The sequence below is a fragment of the Vespa crabro genome, chromosome 2 (genome assembly GCF_910589235.1).
Source record: "Vespa crabro chromosome 2, iyVesCrab1.2, whole genome shotgun sequence".
NCBI lineage: Eukaryota > Metazoa > Arthropoda > Insecta > Hymenoptera > Vespidae > Vespa > Vespa crabro.
In genome coordinates this window covers 6777999-6800999 of record NC_060956.1, presented here as the reverse complement: position 1 = coordinate 6800999, position 23001 = coordinate 6777999, and the positions used below count along the sequence as shown (strand labels likewise).

At 35.7% G+C, this 23001-nt stretch overlaps 1 protein-coding gene across 3 annotated transcripts in view; it reads left to right on the top strand.

Annotated features, from left to right (window-relative positions):
• Positions 1-23001, top strand: part of LOC124432951 (zinc finger protein rotund-like) — a 187397-nt gene that overhangs the window by 58475 nt on the left and 105921 nt on the right. For 2 of the 3 annotated variants that reach the window (XM_046982340.1, XM_046982339.1), the window contains exon 2: positions 14288-14560. In XM_046982340.1, coding sequence (XP_046838296.1) covers positions 14288-14560 — 273 coding nt within the window. Of the gene's footprint in view, positions 1-8574; positions 9049-14287; positions 14561-23001 lie in introns of those variants that run through there. The other variant, XM_046982338.1, reaches the window with a different exon arrangement.

The following is a 23001-nucleotide window of genomic DNA, read 5'->3' as shown; positions in this document are numbered from 1 at the left end:
AAAAACGTTGAAAGAAGAAGAAAAGTCGAAAGCTCTGGCCGGGTCTCCCGAGTCTTTCGTGGTTTTATCTTCCTAACTTTTTCCTCCCCCGTTTCTTTCTTTCTTTCTTTTTTTTTTATTTTATTATCTTTTCTTTCTTTTTTTTTTTATTTTTTTTTCTTTCTTCTCTCTCTATCTCCCTCCCTCTCTCCCTCCTTCCCTCCCCCTATTTCTCTCTCTCTCTCTCTCTCTCTCTCTCTCTCTGTCTCTCTCTTTTTTTTTCTTTTTTTCTTTGTCGGCAACAATCGAATCAGATATCTAGAAAGAAATTTCATTCGTTTTTCTTCCTTCGACTCGTTATCGAACTATAAAACGTACGTACTTATATATATATATATATATATATATATATATATATATATATATATATATATGTAATACAACTTTGTTTAAAAGAAAATCATTCGATAAGGGGGATGACTGAGTGAAATTTTCTTAAAGCTTGAAAAAACATTTTTACGTTAGAATGGCACTCGCTGAGAACATTCACTTCGTAGAAACGTCCTTGGTTATGGTAGACTTTTATTGGTTGAAACGAAGAGATTTTTAAGTGCTTGTTATTATATACAAAGTAGACGTGTATAATAAGTAGGGCGAGATTTTGGGTTGATGTATTATGGTGTACATTTTTTAGAGATATCTCGTTTTCTTTTTTTTTTTTTTTTTGACTCTTAGAACATTTAGATCGTCGTTGAAATCAGTATGAATTTAAACATCATAGATATTAGTTCAATTTTGAATTATCTTTTAATTTTCTTCGACATTTCCTTCGAACAGATATTCTTACTTTTCGATTTGTGCTATTTAATTATGCATATTAATCCTTCGTAATGCTATGTTTATTTTTTTTTCATTTTATTTTCAATAAACTCTGATTATATTTATATTCTGAATTCGAGTAAAACAATTTATTCGAATAAAAAACTATTATGTCCTGCTTAATTATAAAACTTTATTGATTATTTTTATGAAGATATCATTGATTAACAAATAAGTATCAATGTAATACTAATAATCCCATAAATATATGAAGCGTCGAGTCTGAGGTGACAAGAAAGTAAAAGAAAAAAGAAAAAAGAAAAAAAAAATAAAAATAAAAAGAAAATCAAAACATCAAAAAAAGAAAATAATAAAAATAAAATTAATATTTTTACAGTACATTTATTTCGGAGAGCGACGAATCAATTATATACTTTTTTTTTTATATCGTAATCTTGTTGAAAATTTTATTCTCAATCGATAATATTTTTCTACAAGATAAATATAATAAAACAGAACAGTGATCAGGAATATCGTGAATTTGATCGTGAAATTTTGCGGTATTCGAGTATATTACGTGACAGTCCCGAGCGTACGACCACAGAGTGTTGCCCGTTAGGAGAAAGTTAGGAGTTAGTTACACGAGGGCGGCCACCCCTCATCTGCATATCCGCGCTCCTTTTTTCCCCCGAGCAAGCATCCCCCTTCGTTGCTTTTCCGACCAACCACACAGCGTGCCGCTACCACCTCTAACCAACGTGCCGCTTCGTGCAACTTGATCAACAAGTGGTTCTTCGGTTTAGCGCCGGGCTTAGCGCTTCTTTAATTTTTACCAACGAAGGTACTTCGTTATTTTTTTCTCCCTTCCATCCCATCCTCACTACCATCATCCCGCTTTTTATAATACTCCTTCTAATCTTCATTCTTTACGATCTAGTAGCTTTGTTCTATCACGAATATTTTTCTTCTTCTTCTTCTTCTTCTTCTTTCTCTTTTTATACATACATATCTTACTTCATAATTGTCGTTCTTATTGCCATAATAAATATTCGATGTTTCGAAATGATTTTTTTAAAATCACATTACTGCTATCGAAGTAAATCATAAATTATATTTTCCTTCGATTTTAACATTTTCGAAACATTCCAAAATATTTTCTACGCGTACGTATTTAAAGTGTTTTCATTTTTTCTCGTTTTTCTTTTTTTCTTTTTTTTTTGTTTTTTTTTTTTTTATATATATATAATAAATTATATCTCCGGAATGAGCTAAAATGAGCTATAACACCGACGTTTCCTCTTCTTCCTCTTCTTCTTCTTTTTCTTCTTCTTATTCTACGTTAAACGAATAGATGTTTAGATACCTCAAGAGAAGTTCAATTTCTTTGATTACGTTTCATTCAATCAGAATAGAGAACATTAAAAGACTCAGAGTTGTCAGCACTTGGCCATGTTCCAAAGGAAAGGAGCAACGGCGTAGGTACTTTCGTGAAAATCCCGGACATCGTGCTAACGAAAGTTCATGGGATGATAAAGTCAAAACGAAGGAGAGTTTTTGGTAAAAGAAGGAGAGAAAAGAAGAATAAAAAGAAGAAGAAGGAGAAGAAGATGACGAAAAAGACGGGTTGGCGAGAAACGAAATGAAACGAAACGAAACGAGATTAGTCCAGACCGAGCCAGGCCAGATCAGACCAGACTTGACCAGACTTGACCAGACCAGACCAGACCAGACCATACTTAACTGGACCAGACCAGACCAGACCAAACGAGACGAGATGAGATAAGACGAGACGAGACGTTGGTTTCGAACGAACTAAAACAGGTGACTTTTCACTCGACGAGTTAGAAGACACGCGTTCATTCCACAACTGAAACCGTAATAACGGTAATAGACTGCTGTACTAGTGATGGTTTCGAATGGAAGGGAATGGAAAAGAACGTATTGAAACTCGAGTAAAAGAGAGAACGTAAGAAAAGGGAGAAATAGAGAAAGGAGAAAAAGAAAAGGGGTTCCTTCTCGTCGTGATCGTAGTCGTAGTCGTAGTCGTTCTATTTGGTGAATCGAAATACCCTCGGTAATAGGGCCAATCGTTCGAGGAAACGAAAAACTCTACTTCCGGGGGACGATGCACCGCCCCGAAAAACCAAAACACAAATGATACCGAGTATTGGAACGGTATACCGCAAAAAAAAAGAGAGAAAAAGAGAGAGAGAGAGAAAGAAAAAAAAAGAGATATAAGGTTGGCTATTCGAAGCTTTTTCCTAAGATTATTTTAGGAGTGTTAAAGTATCTGCATGTCAATAGGATATAATGGTAATTGAGGGTGCGCACCGTTATAAAGGATGAGAAGTGTACCCTTCTTCTTTCTAGGATTCTCTCTCTCTCTCTCTCTCTCTCTCTCTCTCTCTGTTTGTCTGTCTTTTTCTGTCCCTCCGTCTCACCCTCTTTCTTTACGAGAAAGAGACAAGCCTTAGCGAGTTTAGGGGAGTCACGTTTTCTTCTACCGTGGAGTTGCGTCTGGTGTATAACATAATCGGTAACACCTGCTCTCTCGAGTGTTGTATGCGTGTCTCTCCTCTCTTCTCCAAGAGACGATCCATTTATTCTAGCGCAAGAGGAGAAAACAAGTTGTCGGCTTCTAGTATTGAGTAAAGGACGAACAATGGAAGTAAGTTTCTTTCTCTCTTCCACTCGATAATGCTTTTATCGTAATCCGTTTCGTCCCTTATCCCTACGTGAAACGAAAGGAAGAACAAATGAATAAAAATGTATGTTAAATACATTTGGACGTCGTTGTTGTCGTTCTCGTCATCCTTGTCATCATCATCGTCACTATTGTTGTTGTTGATGATGATGATGTTGTCGTTGTTGTTGTTGTTGTTGTTGTCGTTGCCGTTGTCGTCGTTCTTGTAGAACGTCGAGTGTAATTACGTTACACTTTATTAAGCTCTAGAGCGCGACATTCTTACTAAGGGAGAATAGAGTCCCCACGTTACTCATATACTATAACACAGTCGTCCTACGTATACACATTTAACTTTTAGAGGGAGTTAATTTATGCGAAGATTGTGCAAAACTCCTTAACTCGTATGTGTGGTAGCCATGTTGCTTTCGACGTACCCATCAAGGAATTTCCCCTTTTCGCGTACACGAACGCCGCGCGACAACGACGACTACGATCCAGCGTCTACCCCTCCCTCCCTCCCATCCTTACTCTCTACAACCTCTTCAGCACATTTCGCCTTCGAACACACGTGAGACTAACACACGTACCCCAATCGATGTGTGCACATTTTCTCTCTCTCTCTCTCTCTCTTTCTCTCTCTTTCTCTCTTTCTCTCTTTCTCTCTCTCTCTCTCTCTCTCTCTCTCTCTCTCTCTCTATCTCTCTATCTCTATCTCGTCTCTCACTCCGAGTATAGCTTCAAAGCGCATGCTGCACTGCGCAGAGTTCCCGCTCCCCATCCGTCGGCAACTCGTACCCTTGCTTTACCACCCCTCCTCCTCCGTCCTTCCTTCCCCCCTTCCCGTTCGAAGCTCGTACGAGCCCGCCATGCAACCCCCTACGAGGCGACTCTTATTATTTCCATTTTTCCAATTCGGTCGTAGGGCGGGTAGCGGCCGCGTTCTATCCTCCCCCTTTCTACCTCCTTACCTACCTCCCTCCCTCCCAACCACCCACCTACCCCCGCCCATCTCTTACCTCTTACTCTTTTCTTGCCTCTGGCACCCCCCACCCTTTAACCGCTCGGCCGAAGGAAAAATATCTATATTTATCTGTTTCTTCGTCGGCCGTCTCTCCCTCTCTCTCTCTCTCTCTCTCTCTCTCTTTCTCTTTCTTTTTCTTTCCTTCTCTCTTTTTCTCGTACATACACGTACCCTCTCCACTCCTTTCCTTTCCAAGCCACCCTCTCCGTCTAGCCTTCTCTTCTTTTTTCCCACCTTCCTTCTCCGGCTTCGCCGCCTTCAAGACTCTCTCTCTCTCCTCCTTACCTCCACCTCCTCCAAGTTCTTTCTCTCCTCTTCTCACGACCACCCACTACCTTCTCCGAGACTAGGATCGAGAAAGACAGCAGTACTACTGAAAGGAGGAGAAGAAGAAAGCGAGCAAGTGAGAGCGAGAGAGAGAGAGACAGATATATATATATATATATATATAAATAGAGAGAGAGAGAGAGTAAAAGAGAGAGAGAGAGAGAGAGAGAGAAAAAGGAAGTAAGAGACGGAGGGCACCACGACGACGACGACGACGACGTCGACGACGCCGGCGGCCGCGGCGAAGCGTGCGCGCCTTTCCTTGGCTCCGAGTAAGAGTAAGAGAGAGAAAGACAGAGAGAGAAAGAGAAAGAGAGAGAGAGAGAAAGCAAGAGAGAGAGAGAGAGAGAGGACGAGGGGGCGATCGAGAGAGAAGGAGACGTCGGGTAGGAGTAGGAAAGAGAGAAAGACCGAAAGGGAGAGATAGATAGATAGAGAGTACGAGAGTACGAGAGAGAGAGAGAGAGAGAGAGAGAGAGAGTAAGAGAGAGAGAACGTCGAGCTTCCGCTTCCTTATGCTCCGCCGCGGACTGCATCAACCAGTCGCGCGGTCGCGCTCACATAAGAAACTAGGATTCGAGAGGCCAGGGCCGAGAGGAAGGAACCCCCTCTCGGGCATCTCGGTTATCTCGGGGATACGATTTTCGAAATTCGGATTTAAAAAAAAAAAAGAAAAAAATAAGAAAAAAAAGAGAAAAGAAACCGCGCGAGTTCTCTTCCTAATCGCGAAGTGATTTGCGATAATCGCGTGTCCCTTTGTATTTTTTTCTACCCTTTTGGGTGATATCCGTTTCCTGGTCTTCTTTTTTTCCTTTTATATATATATATATATATATATATACATATATATTCTTATATCCTTTTCATTCTTACCCCCAGTTATAACCTTCATATATTATTATTATCATTATTATTATTATTATTATTATTTATTATTATTATTATTATCATTATTATTATTATTATTATTATTATTATTATTATCATTATTATTATTATTATTATTATTATTATTATTATTATTATTATTATTATTATTATTATTATTATTATTATTATATTCATCGTTATCGTCATCGTCATCATCGTCATCGTTATCGTTTTCGTCTTCGTATTCTCGAAAAGGGAAAATCACGTGCTCGCGCGCTCGTCCAATCGCTCGCTCGCTCGCTCGCTTGTTCGTTCGTTCGTTCGAAGATACGCGCTTAACGAAGTCCCCGCTGAGACTGACCGCCGACATTACCCCTCCACACAACGCTAATACTTATATAGCAAAGAGCGATAGCTCAACGAGCGCGCTCAAAGGGAAGCGCACGAACGACAGTCGAACGTTTACGGAAACGGCCGAGAGGCCTTGTGGTTGAGCGCCCCCCTCTCCTCCTCTTATCTTTCTTCGATACTCTTTAACGAAGAAAGAAGAAAAAAGAAGAGAAAAAGAAAAAAACAGAAGGAAAGAAAAAAGAAAAAAAAGAAAAAAATCTTCATGGAACGAGCAACGATCGTCGTTAGTTCCGTTAGATTCGGAAACTCCGACAGTTTATTCTGGAATATTTCTTCGAAATAACCTGACAAGAAGAAGATCATAAAGAGATAGATAGAGAGAAACAAAGAAAGAAAGATAGACAGAGAGAGAGAGAGAGAGAGAGAGAGAGAGAGAGAGAGAGAGAGAGAGTGAGAGAGGTAAAAAAAGAGAGGGAGAGAAGGGATTAAAGAAGTTTCGATGCTTCGACTGAATGACGATGTTACGTCCTCTTATTCCTGTGCTTCCTCTTCTTCCTGTGCTTCTTCTTCCTGCCGCCGGAGATATCCGACCAGGCGGAGGAGGACCACGTTGGAGGAGAAGTTCCAAATTTTCGCACAAAGAAAAATCGTAACGATGAAGAACGAAGATTGAACGAAGAGAGAGAGAGAGAGAGAGAGAGGGGGTGGGTGGGAGAAAGAAAGAGAGAGAGAGAGAGAGAGAGGAGAGAAGAGAAGAGAAGAGAAGAGAAGAGAAGAGTCCATGTCGAAGATTATAATCTCGACTGCGATCAACCAAAGTTCCTATTTTTCACGTGTTTTAGCGACAAGTTTAGAGGTTAAGAAGAGAAAGAGAGAAATAAAGAGAGATAGGGAGAGAGTAGAGAGAGATAAAGAGAGAAAAAGAGAGAGAAAACGAAGACACGCCGAAACCTCGTGTTCCTACTCGAGATTGGAGAAACGAGGCAACTTCTCCCGCGCTAATTAGCCAGCCAATTAGAAAGCTCGCGGCCATGCGTAACAAGCTGCGCGCGCAAAAGTTCCTAAAGCAACGCAAGCTTTTTTTTTCTCTCACTTTATTTTTGGATTCCTTTTCAATTTATTCAAATTTTTTTACCTTTTTTTTTTCCTTCCTTTCTCGAAGAAACTCTCGTGTCGTCGGTGAATAATGCACGAAAGAATAATGATATTAAATATAACAATTATTATCTATAAGGTAGCATTTAAGAAGGAAAAAGCGTTTTGAATTTGGCGTGAAACCAATTTGCCGTCGATTATTACGATAGCAAGTTAGTAAGTTCGATCAACGAACGAAAATAAAAGAGAGAGAGAGAGAGAGAAAGAGAGAGAGAGAGAGAGAGAGAGAGAAGGAAGGACGAAAAAGAAAATGTCTTACTAAGTCCCTTAACAATCATAGCGATAGTAATAATACGATTAGCTGTAAATTGTCTTGCGATACGAGGACGAATTTCTACAGATAACAAGAGAGAAAAGAAAGAGAAAGAGAGCGAGAGAGAGAGACAAAAGACAGAGAGAGAAAGAGAGAGAGAGGGAGAGGGAAAGAGATTAAGAGAGAGATCCTGGAAAGAAAAGGATAAGAGAAATAAATAAGCAACGTACTGTGTCTTATGGCTTCTAATTCCTCTAGGCAATAAAGAACAAGAAGAGGCTACTACTATACCCCTCTCCCCTCCTCCCCCCCAAAGCGGTGAAAAGGAATTCCCTAGGATTGTTTTTCTTCTTTATCATCGTTATCATCGTCGTCGTTGTTATCAACGTCAACGTCAACGTCAACGTCAACGTCAACGTCAACGTCAACGACAACATCATCTTTCGTTACTACTTATTCTTTATACACATATATTTCATTTCTATTCCGCTAATAAAAGAGGATAATTTTGGATTGGTATAAATATTAAGAACGTTGTTGTTGTTGTTGTTGTTGTTTGTGAACGGTAATCGTACGTCATCATCTTGGAAAAATGATTTTCATCGCGTTCAAATAGAAAAATGAAAATTTGTTAATCCTGAAATTGGACCTTCGCCGCCGTGGACTCGTACAAGCAATCTATCACTTATAATCAGCGTCTCGATCTTTTTAAACTCTTAATCGATTCGAAGATAAACAAATGAAGAAACAAATAATTAAATAAATAAATAAATAAATAAATGAATAAATGAATAAATGAATAAATAAATAGATAAATAAATAAATGAATGAATAAATAAGATATATATATATATATACACACGCATACATTTTAAAAGCGTATTTAAATATACATTCCTATACATATACACGTGTACAGGTATTTTGTTAAGCTCTCGTCGCTGTAATCTTTGATACCGAACGTTCGACTTTCTGCGAAAAAAGAATTTTTCTTTGTTTCTTTTCTTGACGAATTTAAAAATTATATAAAACAAAAGTTATAAGAGAGAGAGAGAGAGAGAGAGAGAGAGAGAGAGAGAGAGAGAGAGAAAGGAAAAGGAGGATATCGTTGATACGGCGGAAAGAAAGAAGAAAAAAAAAGAATAAAAAAATTGAAAAGACAAAAAAAGAAAAAGAAATAAGAAAAAAGAATAAAGAAAAGAAAAAACAGTCGAGAAATATTTAATTATTCGTGGAAGAAGCGACAGCAAGATGTCCACGATGAGCGTCGTGTCGAATTCATCCGTCGAAGTCGACTCGGACTCATCGAACGATCTGTCGAGTAAGGACGACGCTCCAACCGAGCAAAAGTTTATCCTAAGAAACGAGCTCTACAACAGCCTTTTAGCGAGCGCGTTAGGCAAGACTGTGCTGAATAGGCATCTCAATTTAAAGGAGCAAGGTATCAATTTTAATTTGGCCAACTTGAAGGACAACTTGAACGCCCTTGGTGCTCTTAAAGATTTGAAGGATTTGAAGGGACTCACCGTTAGTAGCGTCCCTGCTTTCCCGAGGAATCTCGCCCTTCATCGGGAAGATCACGACGAGGTTAGCAATTCATATCCCGTCAAATTATTATAATCTATTACTTACTTAATTTTTCATCAATTTAATTCTTACTACATACACACACACACACATACACATATGCAGATACAAACACGCGCGCCCGTACGGACGTCTTATTTTGTACGAACAAGATCTCCTGAAATAAGTGGAAAATATCTTATAGGCTAGTTTGGTTTATCTTCAAATGATATAAAAGAAAAAAAATGAAAAAAAACTTACATCCAATGCAAAGTTACGTCCAATTTGACTTTGGTTATTGAGTTATAGCAAATTTTTTGTCGAAATAATCATTTCATTGTATTAATGAAACTCAATGAAACGAAAGTACTGAAAGAAATTTTCGAAAAATCTGGGAGATATAAAAAGAGAGAGTAAAAGAGAGAGAGAGAGAGAGAGAGAGAGAGAGAGAGAGAGAGAGAGAGAGAGAGAATAAAACGGTCACTGTTAAAACGTTTCCGTGGGATTTTATTCAAATGCAAGGTCATTTCGAACATTTCTTTACTTTTAACGAAAGTAAACCAACGGGATTCATTAAAAATCAAATCCGCATGATAAACTCGAGAACAAAGTCAAATAGCACGTGGTAGATTTATACGAACTTTTCTTTCTCTTTTCTTTTTTTTTTTTTAAATGTTTTGACGATACGCTAAAACCATTCCTAAAATATTTCCTACTTATTCTGAGACACCCTATATTGCAACATCCTTCATATATATTATATATATATATATATATATATATATATATATATATATATATATATATATATATAAAGTCGATGTGTTCATATTTACACGTACATACAATACGTACATACAATATATTCATATACCTTTATATACGTATATACGTATATATATATATATATATATATATATATATATATATATATGTATATATAGGCATCTGTACATATGTACATGTATATATGCAATCCTTTTTTCGTAAGGGCAATCATATAGACGTTGGGAAAGAAGGGAAACGTTTCAAGACGATGCGCGGGAGAGTGCTTCGGCTTTCAATCGCGTGCTTCGCAAGTTTGACCCAGATTCGAAAAGAACTTTCGGTCCATCCGATTTCGATTCCTATTTTCTCTCTCTCTTTCTCTCTCTCTCTCTCTCTCTCCTAGTTTTCCTTACATTTTTATTTTAAATTTTTATCTTACATTTAAACAACGCGTTTTACTCTATTTCTCTCTCTCTCTCTCTCTCTCTCTCTCTCTCTCTCTCTCTCTCTATCTCCCCCCCTGTCTTTCTCTCTCTTTCTCTCTTATTCTCGCTGACTCTTTGACGTTTCATTTTCTTTTTTAATTTGAATTTTTTAAAACGATAATGAGATAAGTATTTATACGAGAAAAATAGGAAAAAAAAAGAAAGAAAAAAGAAGACAAAAAAAGAAAAGAAGAAAAGGAAAAAAAGAAAAAGAAAGGGAAAATTTAGCTTTAACGATTAGTACAACGAGTTGAGGACAAGCTGATGTCTCTAGTTATATGTATACGTCGTCGATTAAAAAGTTAGAAGGTGGTTAGTGGCGACGAGTTTTTCCGAGTAACGAGAGCATAAGATGAGATAGTAAAAAAAGAAAATGGGGATGGAAAGATGGATATAAATTTCGTTTAACTCTTCTAGGAAAACCTTGGCAATGATCTTCTATTTATAACTAGAATCGACTATTTTCTTTCTCTCTCGATCTTTTTTCTTTTTTTATTCAGTAGATATTATTATTATAGTTATTATTATTATTTAATAAATTACAATAAAATTGACTTGATTTCTTTTAATTTATTTTTCAGAGAATAGACATATCATTACTTAAGAAATTTATGTTTACAATTAATATTATTATTATTATTATTATTATTTAAAAAATTATAATTGACTTCATTTTTTTTTCTTTTATTTCTTTTAAATTTTCCTTTCAAGAAATAGACATATCATAATTTAAAATGTTACGGATTAATCAAAAGATAAAGGATATAAAATTGAAAGATAATAAAAAAACGTTTCTTTTATATCCTTCCATTGCGCTTTGTTAAAATTAAGTGCTGTTTTTCGTTAAGTTAAATATCGACAACGTGACGTCAAACGCGTCATCTTTCTGTTGTTCCAGTTTCCTTTTTTTTTTTTCGAATACACAAACAAAAGACTTTTCTTGGCGAGATTTCAATATTAATTCTGATAGAATGACTACTGAAATCTATAATAAAACTTTGATATTTCAAAATATCCGAGCGAAAATCATAAGTAATACTCTTTCTTCTTCATTCTCTCTCTCTCTCTCTCTCTCTCTATATATATATATATATATTTTTTTTTTTTTCTCTTTCTTTATAAAGATATAAAGGAAGATCAAGAAAAAGAAAAGTGAGAAATAAATTATAAATTCAACGCTACTGATCTATCTGTTAGAACGGCCATTTGTTATAATTTGTAAAAATATAAAAAATATCACATGGATATCTATTGAAAGCAACATTTCGGATCTCGTTTTAGGTCATAAAAATTAGTTGAATTATATTTATCAAATTCGTTTGATATATAGATGCGAAGTTAAAAAAAAAAAAAAAAGAAAAAAAGGAAAAGAGAAAAAAAGAACGAACAACAAAAATCACATAAGAAAGGAAAGAGAAGAGGAACAAATTAACATATAAAAGAATAAAGAAAAAGAAGGGTGAAGAGAGAGAGAGAGAGAGAGAGAGAGAGAGAGAGAGAGAAAGAAAGAAAAAAAGAAGAAATACGGTCCTCTTGACACGAAAGGATTTTCCTAAATTACACGCGAGGTTAAATCGCGAATATATATCATTTTATAAACGGCAGTGTCGATCGTTTAAGAACGTTATTTATTTAAAGAAAGGACTGTTTTACTCTTGTTACCCTTACCTCCTGACATTTCTGTGCCAGTAAACGACGTTATCGATAATAAAATGGTGTAAGCGGAGCGAAAGGACAGCTTCGTGTCGAGCGAGCACAAACAAGTAAGCAAGCAAGCAAGCAAGCAAGCAAGCAAGCAAAAAAGAGAGAGACAGAGAGAGAGAGAGAGAGAGAGAGAGTAAGAGAAGGGAGGAGGAAAGGGGAAGGGACAGAAATTGCGGGGACCAAGGGCGTTTCGCGCCTTTGGGAGCGTGTAATTAAGTACCGGCTGGCAATAATGAAACGCATCATCCCCTACGCGTAGAGCTCGTCCGAGGAATAACACCCTTGCTCGTAGTTAAAGCCCACGAGAAAAAGAGTAAAGAGAGAGAGAGAGAAAGAGAAAGAGAAAGAGAGAGAGAGAGAGAGAGAGAGAGAGAGAGGAAAAGAACGAAAGAGGAGGGGTTGGTTACTGCTTTTCTTCGGGGGAATTGCGATAATCGGTGCAACGATTTATAACGAGCTTTCTCACGATTCGTGCTGGGCGAGCAATTAACAAGTAAATCTGCGTGGCTGCTAATTAAATCCGTCCAATTAATCGACGTTGTTGAAGGAACCAATGATCAAACGCGTGTTACGAATAGAAAATGAAGAAAGGGGGAAAGCTAGAGAGGTGGCGATGGGTGAGGTTCCGGTTGAGAGGTGAGAGGGGTATGACAGGTGGAGGGGATTACGAGGTAACGAGTAGATAGTAAGAGATAGAGGATAGGGGCTAGGGGGTGGATAAAGCGGGATGGATAGGACTGAACGAGAAAAGAAAAGAAAAGAAAAAGAAAGACAGAAAAATTTATTTTTTCGTTGTCGAATAGGCTCTGAGGTTTTCTTCTTTCTTTCTTTCTTTTTTTTCTCTCTCTTTCTCTTTCCCTTTTTTTTCTTTCCTTTTCTTTCTTTTTTTTTTTCTTTTCACGTTCGACGATGACGACGACGACGACGGCTTATCGATTGCCTATCGTTGCCGGTGACGTTTCTTTGCTTTCTATGGTACCATGAATTCTTCATGAATTTCACGTAGGATCGATGACCAGTTGCTTAGATGGCAACCGCTAATCTCTGTTTCGTCATAATAATTATATATGAATTGTAGGTATACTTCGTCGGTATGTATTCGACGGTATTGGACTATGGAAATGAAAAATATTGAAATGTTTCTAACACAAGTTTAATTTTTCTTTCGATCAATTTGAAAAGTCTGACATTTTGTTTCCTTTTTGTTATTTTTATTTTTATTTATTTTCCTTTGGTTCCTTATTCCTTCCACAAGCAATTTATTTACACGTGCATTGTCACGTATGACGTGATTGAAGCTTCGAGTAATTTTTTTTTTATTCTTTTCTCTTATAAATATTATTATTATCGGATTAAATATGCTTCATTATTTATGTTCCATTCTGATTGAAATAGAAATTTAAAGAGAGACAGATAGATAGATAGAGAGAGAAAAAAGAAAGAAAGAAAGAGAGAGGGAGGGAGAAAGATAGGAGAAGACTTTCTTCTTTTTTATAATATATTCTTATATGATAAAAATGCTTCATTATTTATGTTTCATTTTGATTGATTTAGAAATTTTAAAGATAGAAAAATAGGCAAAGAGAAAGAGAGAGAGGGAGAGAGAGAGAGAGAGAGAGAAAGAGAAAAAGAGATTTCTTTTTTATAATATATTCTTATATGATAAAAAATACTTCATTATTTATGTTTCATTCCGATTGACCTAGAAATTTCAAGAAAGAAAAAAGAGAGAAAGAGAGAGAGAGAGAGAGAGAGAGAGAGAGAGATTCTTCTTTTTATATGTTTTCATAAGATATAAGATGCTTCATTATTTATATTTCATTCTGATCGACACAGAATAGTATGAATTAATTTTTCTTTTTTATTTTCTTTTTCTTACGGTAATATATTTTCAATAGATAAAACGTTTCATTATTTAAATTTCATTCAAGGTGACACAAAAAATTTATATTAAATTTCATTTCCCTCATTATCCGTCTCTACTTGATATATTCCTGACTGAGTGCATCTCAGTCGTTCCATATTTTAAACGTAGAAATTCATAGAAAAAAATTGTACGTATATTTATTCTTGTCATTTCGAAAATAATAAATTGCGAATGTAAAAAAGGAATGAAAGAAAAAAACAAACAAAAAAGAAAAAAGAAATATAAAACTTCTAAGTAACAACACTCAATCCCTTTACACTCAATCAATCGATCGAGCAAATAAATGAGAATTGATGTTAAAGTAATAATCAAATATTTTTTCTTTTTCTTTTTAAATTGAATTCTAATACGGTCCTTTTTATCCTGTTGCTTTCAGAAAGCGTCGTTCGCGTGGTCGGAAGGCGGCGAGGATGGTGGGGGCGGCGGCGGTGGAGGAGGAGGAGGTGGGGGTGGCGCCGGTAGTGGGGGTACCGGAAGTGGAGGAACGGGCCCCACGGCAACCGGGGGTGGCGGCCTGGCCCACTGGGTTAGCGTTATGGCGGAACACATTCACAATCCGCATTCCGCAAGTGGAGTAGCTGGTATTCATCATCAACAACAGTCGCCACCACAGCCACCTTATCCGTGGAACAACGGTCTCTCCACTGACGTAAGTCACTTTTTTTTCTTTTCTTACTATATTTCTTTTTGTTCTTATTACCATGCGAAGCATGTGTTTTATTTAAGAGAAGGAGAGAGAGAGAGAGAGAGAGAGAAAGAGAGAGAGAAAGAAAAGAAAGACGTTAAATTGGATATGGTCGGAAGAGAAGACGTTCGTTTGAATGAATCGAAAGTTGAAAAATAAAAAATAAAAGAGAAGATCGAAGAGAAAAGCTGGACAGAGAGAGAGAGAGAGAGAGAAAAATAGAGAGAGAAAGAGAGAGAGAAAAGAGATAGAGAGATAGAATGAAGCTTTCTTTCCTTTCTTTTTTGCACGGCATTCTCGAGCGAAACGAGTTGTACTATCCCTGTTTTGATTTTGTTTTTTTCCTTTATCCCGCTCTCGCCTCAATCCCCTACTCCTAGCCCTCTACGCTGTCTCCGGGCGAGAGTCCTGCATAATTTAGACGAGGCTGGATTAGAGGACGACAGAGACATGGACGGAACTTTGAGCGGGTAGGTAGAAAAAGAAAGAAAAAGAGAGAGATAGAGAGAGAGAAAGAGTAAGATAGAGATAGAAAGAGTGAGAGAGATAGATAGAAAGATAGAGAGAGAGAGAGAGATGCGAAAAGAGAAGAGCGAGACCGAGGGAGACAAAGGGTGGAAAAGGAGGGTGAAAGAGAGACACGCGTAAAGAGACAGAAGGAAAAAAGGGACAGTGGATGGAAGAAGGGCGTCAAAAAGGGTTGAAGATCGCTTTGCATAGCACCGTTCTTTCGCCTCGTTCTGCCTCGAGGTTGGTATAAAAAAAAGAAAAAAAAAAAAAGAAAAAGAAAAAGAAAAAAGAAATAAAAAGGAAAGAGTAGAGTAGAGAAGAGAAGAGAAGGGAAAAAAAAATAAATAGACGGAAGCGCGAAAAAAGAGTCGGGAGTGTTACGGCGAAGTAAAAAAGTTTACGTACGAGTGAAAATGAGATAGAACCTGACTAAAGAGAGAAACAGGGAGAAAGAGAGATAGCGATATATAGATAGATAGATAGAGAGAAAGAGAGAGAGAGAGAGAGAGAGAGAGAGAGAAACGATCGTTTGCGTAGATATTCGTCGGTTTGCAACGTTTCTTCCATCGACTGCGCTGAGATTTTGCTTTTTCTCACTTTCCCTCCCTTCTTCTTGTTCTCTCTTTCTCTCTCTCTCTCTCTTTCTCTCTCTCTCTCTCTCTCTCTCTCTCTCTCTCTCTCTCTATCTTTACCTCTATTTCTATCTCTCTGTTATTTCTTCTTTCTTTCTTTTTCGTTTTTTCTTTTTCTGTTTTTAATCTTTTTATTTCATCGATTTTGTTCCTCCCCCCCCACCCTCTTCCAATGACGTAACCGATACACGACGAATCTTTTTTTCTTTTTCTCGATCCTTCTTTTTTTCTTTTTCTTTCTCTACTTTTTTTTTCTTTTTTTTTTTACTTCGTTCAATTTTTTCCTTCGACATTCGTCCAATAAAAACATTCGTTCGTTATACTCCTTTTCTTTGAAAATGAAAATCCTTTTCTATCTCGTCGACTCAATTGAATGAAAATATAGGAAAATCATAAGGACGACTCGAAGAAGAGAGTACATATATATATATATATATATATATATATATATATATATATATATATATATATATATAAAAGTACGAGCGAAACGAAATCGGTCGTTTTGTATTTGAATGGGAATCACGGGGACCACAACGGGATTCTTGAGAAACATCTCGTGTAGAACCTGTAGGAGCTAAAAGATATGTCTCTCTCTCTCTCTCTCTCTCTCTCTCTCTTTCTCTCTCTGTCCCTACTTCTTTGGCCCTCTCGAGGAAGCACCCTGTTTTTTGTCCGTCACGGGGCCGGCAGGCGCTGGGCCATGCAGAGAAGAGCTATGGGATTTCTTACTGAGGCCTTCTGGAAAAAACAAGGAGGTACGACAATACGTACCGGGGACGATTTAAATAATCCGCGGCATGCAAATGCAAGGCATGAAGATTCTCACGGGGCCAGCCCGTAAGTACCGTAGCGTACCGGTACGGTACGGTGGTGCGTTTGCGAGAATGAGAAAGAGAAAGAAAAAGATTTCCTTCGAAGACAATTGAGCAATCTGCATAGACCGCATACGGGCATCAACATGAGAGCAAGCGAGCGAGAGAGAGAGAGTGAAAGAGAGATAGAAAGACAGACTCACCCCGTTCGGGGATGACGTCGACATTTTCCAGCCCCTCTTATCGCACACGCAAGAGAAGAAAGTCTCGTGGTTGCGTTTCACGTACGAATGACATTAAGAACTATTTTGATCTAACCCTTTTCATCACCCCACCCCACGCCACCACAGTTTTTCTCTTTCCCATTAGATATTTCGTCGAGATTAACGAGAAATAATTTCATATTGTTATCTAACGAAAATCGATGATATTATCCTCGACATGAGCGAACGTTTAAATTTATTATTAATGATTTCATTTTTTAAGGTCCTTTTTTTTCTTCCTCTTCTTTTTCTTTTTTCTTTTTTTTCTTTTTTTTTTAAATTACAAAAGATTAACGTTCGATCGTATTCGAAATATTCTCCCCCGGTATCTTTCGGTTTCGTACTACAGTTTTGTTTTCTATCTCTTAGCTCATAGCTTTTCTGAATTTATAAGTTGCATTCTTTGAGAAGTTCCTTGGATCGAACTCACGAATACGACACGCTCCATTTAACGTTGAAAAATCGGTCGTCGACGCGTAAGGAATCCTCATCTCCGAGAGATTGAGAAACAGGAAAAATATAGAGAAACGAGAAAGAAAGAAAGAAAGAAAGAAAGAAAGAAAGAAAGAAAGGAAGAGAGAGAGAGAGAGAGAAAGAGAGAACGATAGGAAAAGATAGGGGTTGAATCGAGAGAAAGAAAACTAGGGCAGGAGAGTCGAATGAATCGAAAGAGGCTGAGCGCGAACCCTGTAAACACGTATTCGAAGCTTGTAATCTGTCGACGCTTTCGCCCAGCGGGTGGTCAACCCCTTTTTTCCTTCGGGCTGCCTTTACGCCTGCCCGATCGTAATCCCTTAAAACGCTTAGAGGAGCTCTTTAGGGTAATTTTTGCTCGGGGTGGCGGTACCGTTTTATCTTCTTCCGTTTCTTCTTGTTCTTCTTCCTCCTTTTTCTGTATCATCCCTCCACCATCCCACCATACACCATCTCGTTCTCGTCCTTTCCTCGGTTTTTATTTCTCCTCGAGATGCAAAATACCACTTCGCCCGTTCTTCTTTTTCTTCGTCTTCTACGTACGGTAACTGGAATCATTTTTTCTTTCTTTCTTTCTTTCTTTCTTTCTTTCTTTCTTTCTTTCGTGAGAGTCCTTGGCCTTCGGTGGCGAAAAACCACCCTTTACGAAGATTATGTAAAAGAAGAATCTTTCCCTCTCTCTCTCTCTCTCTCTCTCTTTTTCTCTCTCTTTCTCTGGTACACGACTCGCTCATCCCTTCGCTACGGTAGGAGAAAATTAAAATAATGGCTCACAGTAGACCTGACCCCTCTTAGCCACTTTTTTTTCTACTCATTCTCCTTCTCTCTCTCTCTCTCACTCTCTCTTTCTCTCTTTCTCTCTTTTTCTTTCTTTCTTTCTTTCTCTTTCCGATCGACTTTTTTTTCTGCCATCCCTCGCTACTTCTAGCATCGCCCGAGACGAGAATGCAAATCTCGTGCAACGGCATTTTTGTCTCTGAGCTACGTGAGACAAAAAATGAAGTAAAGGTTAGAGAGAGAGAGAAAGAGAGAAAGAGAGAGAATGAGAGAGAAAGAGAGAGAGAGAGGCGTTCATTGTCTCGTTTCGGCTACCCGTTACTAAGGGAGAAACGGAGAAGAAAAAAAAATTTCTAGCGAATGGGGAAGCTAGTCGTGCTAGTTAAGAGGGTTGCGATCTTTTTTTTCCTTTTTTTTTTTACTTTGGCTTTCGAGTATCATCTATGGATCGAATAGGTTAATGAATTTTTTCTTTCTCTTTTTTTTATTTTTCATTTTTAGTAACGTATCTCGTTTACAGAAAAAAGAGAGAGAGACAGAGAGAGAGAGAAAGGGAGAGAGAGAGAGAGAGAGAGAGGAAAACAATTGGAAGGGTTGAAATCTCGTTGCCTTTTTTTTTCGTTCTTTTTTATCGTTCCTCTCTTTTTTTCTTAAAGTCGAAACGGTCACATTTTTTCCATTGCTTTTTTTTGTCCCAAAAATTTTCCATCCCCGTCATGCTCAAACAATTCTTACGAACTGTTTGGAAATTATAATTAAATTATACGTTAGTTGTTGATTCACAAATTTACACCAGGTGGTATATATAAAAAGAAGTAAAAAAAAACTGCAAGCCTAATCGCAATATATGATTGTTAAATTTCCCTAACCTTGACTCGTGTAAGGATATATTTGTGGAGTATAAAAAACAACGAAAAGAAAAAAAAAAAACGAAAAACCAGAAAAAGAATACATAGTTTATTAGTCATCACTGTATAGTCATCACAGTTTATTTAACTTCAGAACGATATTTCTGTTTCGACGAATTATTATAATAGTATGGAAATCGAAAAGTAAATTTTGTTTTTTTTTTTTTTTTTTGATAATTCATCCCCGTTAAATACCGTTTAAATTATAAGCACAAAATCATTATTATTACAAATCATAATATTATTAGCATCATAGTCATCATCATCATCATTAATATCACTGTTTATATAATAAATTATCATTGGAAATACTATTATTATAAAATTAATAGAAAAATATTTTCATTTTTCTAAATTATATCAATTGAAACAAATAATAAATGTATTAAGTCAAGTTAAATTAAAGATCTAACCTTTCATTTCTTTCTTTGATTTCTTTTCTTTTTTTCTTTTTTTGACTACATGGCATGAAGCTTAAATCTATAGCAAACTAAATAATATCAAAAAATAAATTCATATTGTATTTAGAGACGAAATACAAGTGTCTCTGGATACACATGTCTCAAACGAAGGTCCGTATAATTTAAAATTATATTTTATGCCAAGAATGAGAGAACGTGTTTATTAAACATAAGAGAACGAAAAAAAAAAAGCTAAAAACAGAGTAATCTTTGAAATAAATATTAAATATTTTCTGTAAGTTATTTTAAAAGAGATTGTATAAGAACAAATTCATTTTAATATACGGATAAAAAATAAACTTTTTGTTAATTGTTACAAATAAATTATTATACCTTAACAATGCAATTCATAAAAAGTAATATATTAGAGAAAATTATTATACATAAAAAAAAAAGGAAAAAATGAGAAAAAAATACATCTTATTCATTATTATTTTTAATTAATTTATCGTTAAAAATTAAATCTGTCGCTTTAATGTATTAAAATGATACATTTAAATACTAACATCGAAGAAAGACTTCATTTTTTTTTTTTCTTTTTTAATAGTCATCTCTAACGAAAAACTGTAATATAAATTTAAGTTAGTACTTGAATTTTTTAAATATTTCATAATTTTTTTTTTCTCGAGCTGTCTGAAACAATATAAGAAGTAATACATAGTGCAACATGCTCGCTTCGGGCCCTTTTCTGGCGACGTTGTCACAACATTTGGCTCCAAGACAGAGTTATGGGACCCTTTTACAAAATTTTCAACCATTCTAACCCTTTCGTAGCATCGTCGTTGTTCACTGCGTTCATCGTCACCCCCTGTTCGTTCACGTGGAAAATATCTTTGGCCGGTGTTTCTATCCTCTTTCTCTCTCCCTTTTTTTTCTAACATCCTCGCAAAGTGAAAGTACCAACCCCTAAATACTGCAGTCAGAATCTACGGGCGAAGAATTATTTCACATTAAATTTACAGACATTTTTATTTTAGTATATATATATATTTATTTATTTATTTATTTATTTTTATTAAAATACGCCATATTGACGTGTACGAAAATTCTTATCGCATCAAGAATATTAAGTTTAATATATTTGTCAACCGAAACTTCAAAAGGTAATTTTTCATATGATAGAAAAAAAAAAAACTTAAGTTGGTAACACCGTTATTAAATTTCAAACTATTGTTTCTAATGGGGATTAAATTTTTTCTTTTTTCTTTTCTTTTCTTTTCTTAGGTTATTCAATTTATTATTTCTAATAATTACGGTACAATTAATCACATAGATTAATATACAATTTCTAATATAATTATGTTAATCAAAATGAACATAAATGAACGAACGAGAATAATAATTATAATCTCACATTAATTTCATAAATAAAATCATTAATCCGTGAAATTAAAATTTAATAAATCTAAAGTTAATACTTTACTATACTAATAATATCCCGGTAAATATTTCGTGATATTCGAAGAAATAATTTACCAAGGATAATCATAGGAAATGATGATCATTATAAATGAGAAGTAACGGTCCCAGAGTTTGGAGGTTCCTCTTGGTAAAAGAAAGTCAGGGTGTCTCACGTTCGAAACGTGACCGAGCGTAATTTATCCCGCGAACGTACCGTTAGCAGTCCGTAAAAGAAAAAAAACAAAGATCATCGTATATCCGTTTCCTTCGAATAGTGCGTATAAATGAAATAAAGAAATAAAAAAAAAAAAAAGGAAAAGAAAAATGGAAGGGAAGAGAGAAGGAAGGAAAAAAAAAGATATGAAGAAAGAAAGAAAGAAATGAAGATGGAGGAAGCGAACTAAAAAAAACGAGCGAATAAAAAAAAAAGTAAAACGAAAAAAAAAGAAGAAAAAAAAACGCGAGCTTCCGTGGGTCTTTTCCTTTCTCATTTTTTTTCCCTCTCTCTCTCTCTCTTCATTCGTCTTTTTTTTTCTTACATATATATTTTTTTTTTCCTTTTTTTTTCTACATTGGGTTTATATAAGATGATGGTCGCCTTAGGGTGCGTATCAGAGAGGCTCGGAGGGGTGCGTATGCAGATCATCGTGGAAGTAGAGTACAAAGGGCCCATAGTCTCACGCTATTGTACCGCGGCAGGTAAGATAAAGGTACTTTTGCCCTCGAGAGACGTGGCCCTTCTTTCTCTTTTTCTAGCCCTACTTCGTAGTAGAATTTTAAAGAGAGAAAGAGAAAGAGAGAGAGAGAGAAAAAGTAAGAAAACCGTCGTGGCCCTCCGTGATGTCTCTTTAATTTTTATTAATGACATCGAATTTGAATTTCTGCATCGGTGATATGGGAACCGTTCGAAAAGAGAAGAGGACCAATAGTAGCATACATATGTACGTGAGCTTGGTCTAAAAGTCCGTGCTTAAAAGGAGTACTCTCTAAGCCAGTTTTATTATTTTTTCTTTTTTTAAATATATATATATATATATATATATATATATATATATATATATATATATATATATGTCATCGATCATAATTATCCGACAGGTGAGCTGAAATCGATTTTCTTTTCCTTTTCCTTTTTCTTTTTTCTTTTTTGTTGGTAGGAATCGATACAACCTCTAAGAGTGAAGTCGTGCTTCGAAATTTTCGAGATTTTTTAGACGTGTGAAATTTCTTTATTAATTTTATTATGAACATTTATTTTTATATAATACAACGCAAATAGTAATCTTCGTTCGAATATATTTGAAATTGTATTGCAAACAATTATTTTGATAAATAATTTTTTTTTTTCTTTTTTTTTTTTGATAATAAGAGATTTGTATTTGATGTTGTCAGTTTAAAAATAATTTTGTTTACATCTATGTTTTATTATAAAAAAAAATTATTAGACAATGAGATTCGTATTTTATATGTCAGTTAAAAAGATTTTAATACACATTCACATTCTTATACATTCTTATAAACAATTTTATTATAAACAATTATTAAACAGTGGGACTCGTATTCCATAAGTCATTTGAAAGAATTTTAACATACATTCGAATATATTTGCAAAATTATTAAACAATTTAACTCGTATTCCATACGTCATTTGAAACAATTTTGAATATACATTCGAATATATTTTCAAAATTTATTATAAACGATTATTAAATAGTGTGACTCGTATTCTATACGTCATTTGAAATAATTTTAACGTACATTCGAATAAAATATATTTACAAATTTATAATAAATAATTATTTAACAATGTCGCTTAAGACGATTTAAAGATATACCTTCATTCTAAATAAACATGTAAACGAAACACGTAAATTAAATACGAATACGGTGGTCACGAAGAAGAAGTCAAAGTAGAAGAAGAAGAAGAAGAAGAAGAAAAAGAAGAAAAAGAAGCAGAAGAAGATAATTTTTTAATTAGCGGCCATTACGAGATCCGAAGGAGACGTCGTAAAGAACGGTCGCCCCTTTCGGAGAGGCGCAGGCGTCCACGGTTCAAAGGAACGAATTAGTTCTCCTCGGGTAGATGTTGTCGGCTCATTAAAAGGCTCGCGGATAGAAGAGAACGTAACGGAGAAACAGTAGAGCCAGTGTTTTAGTGGGGCCA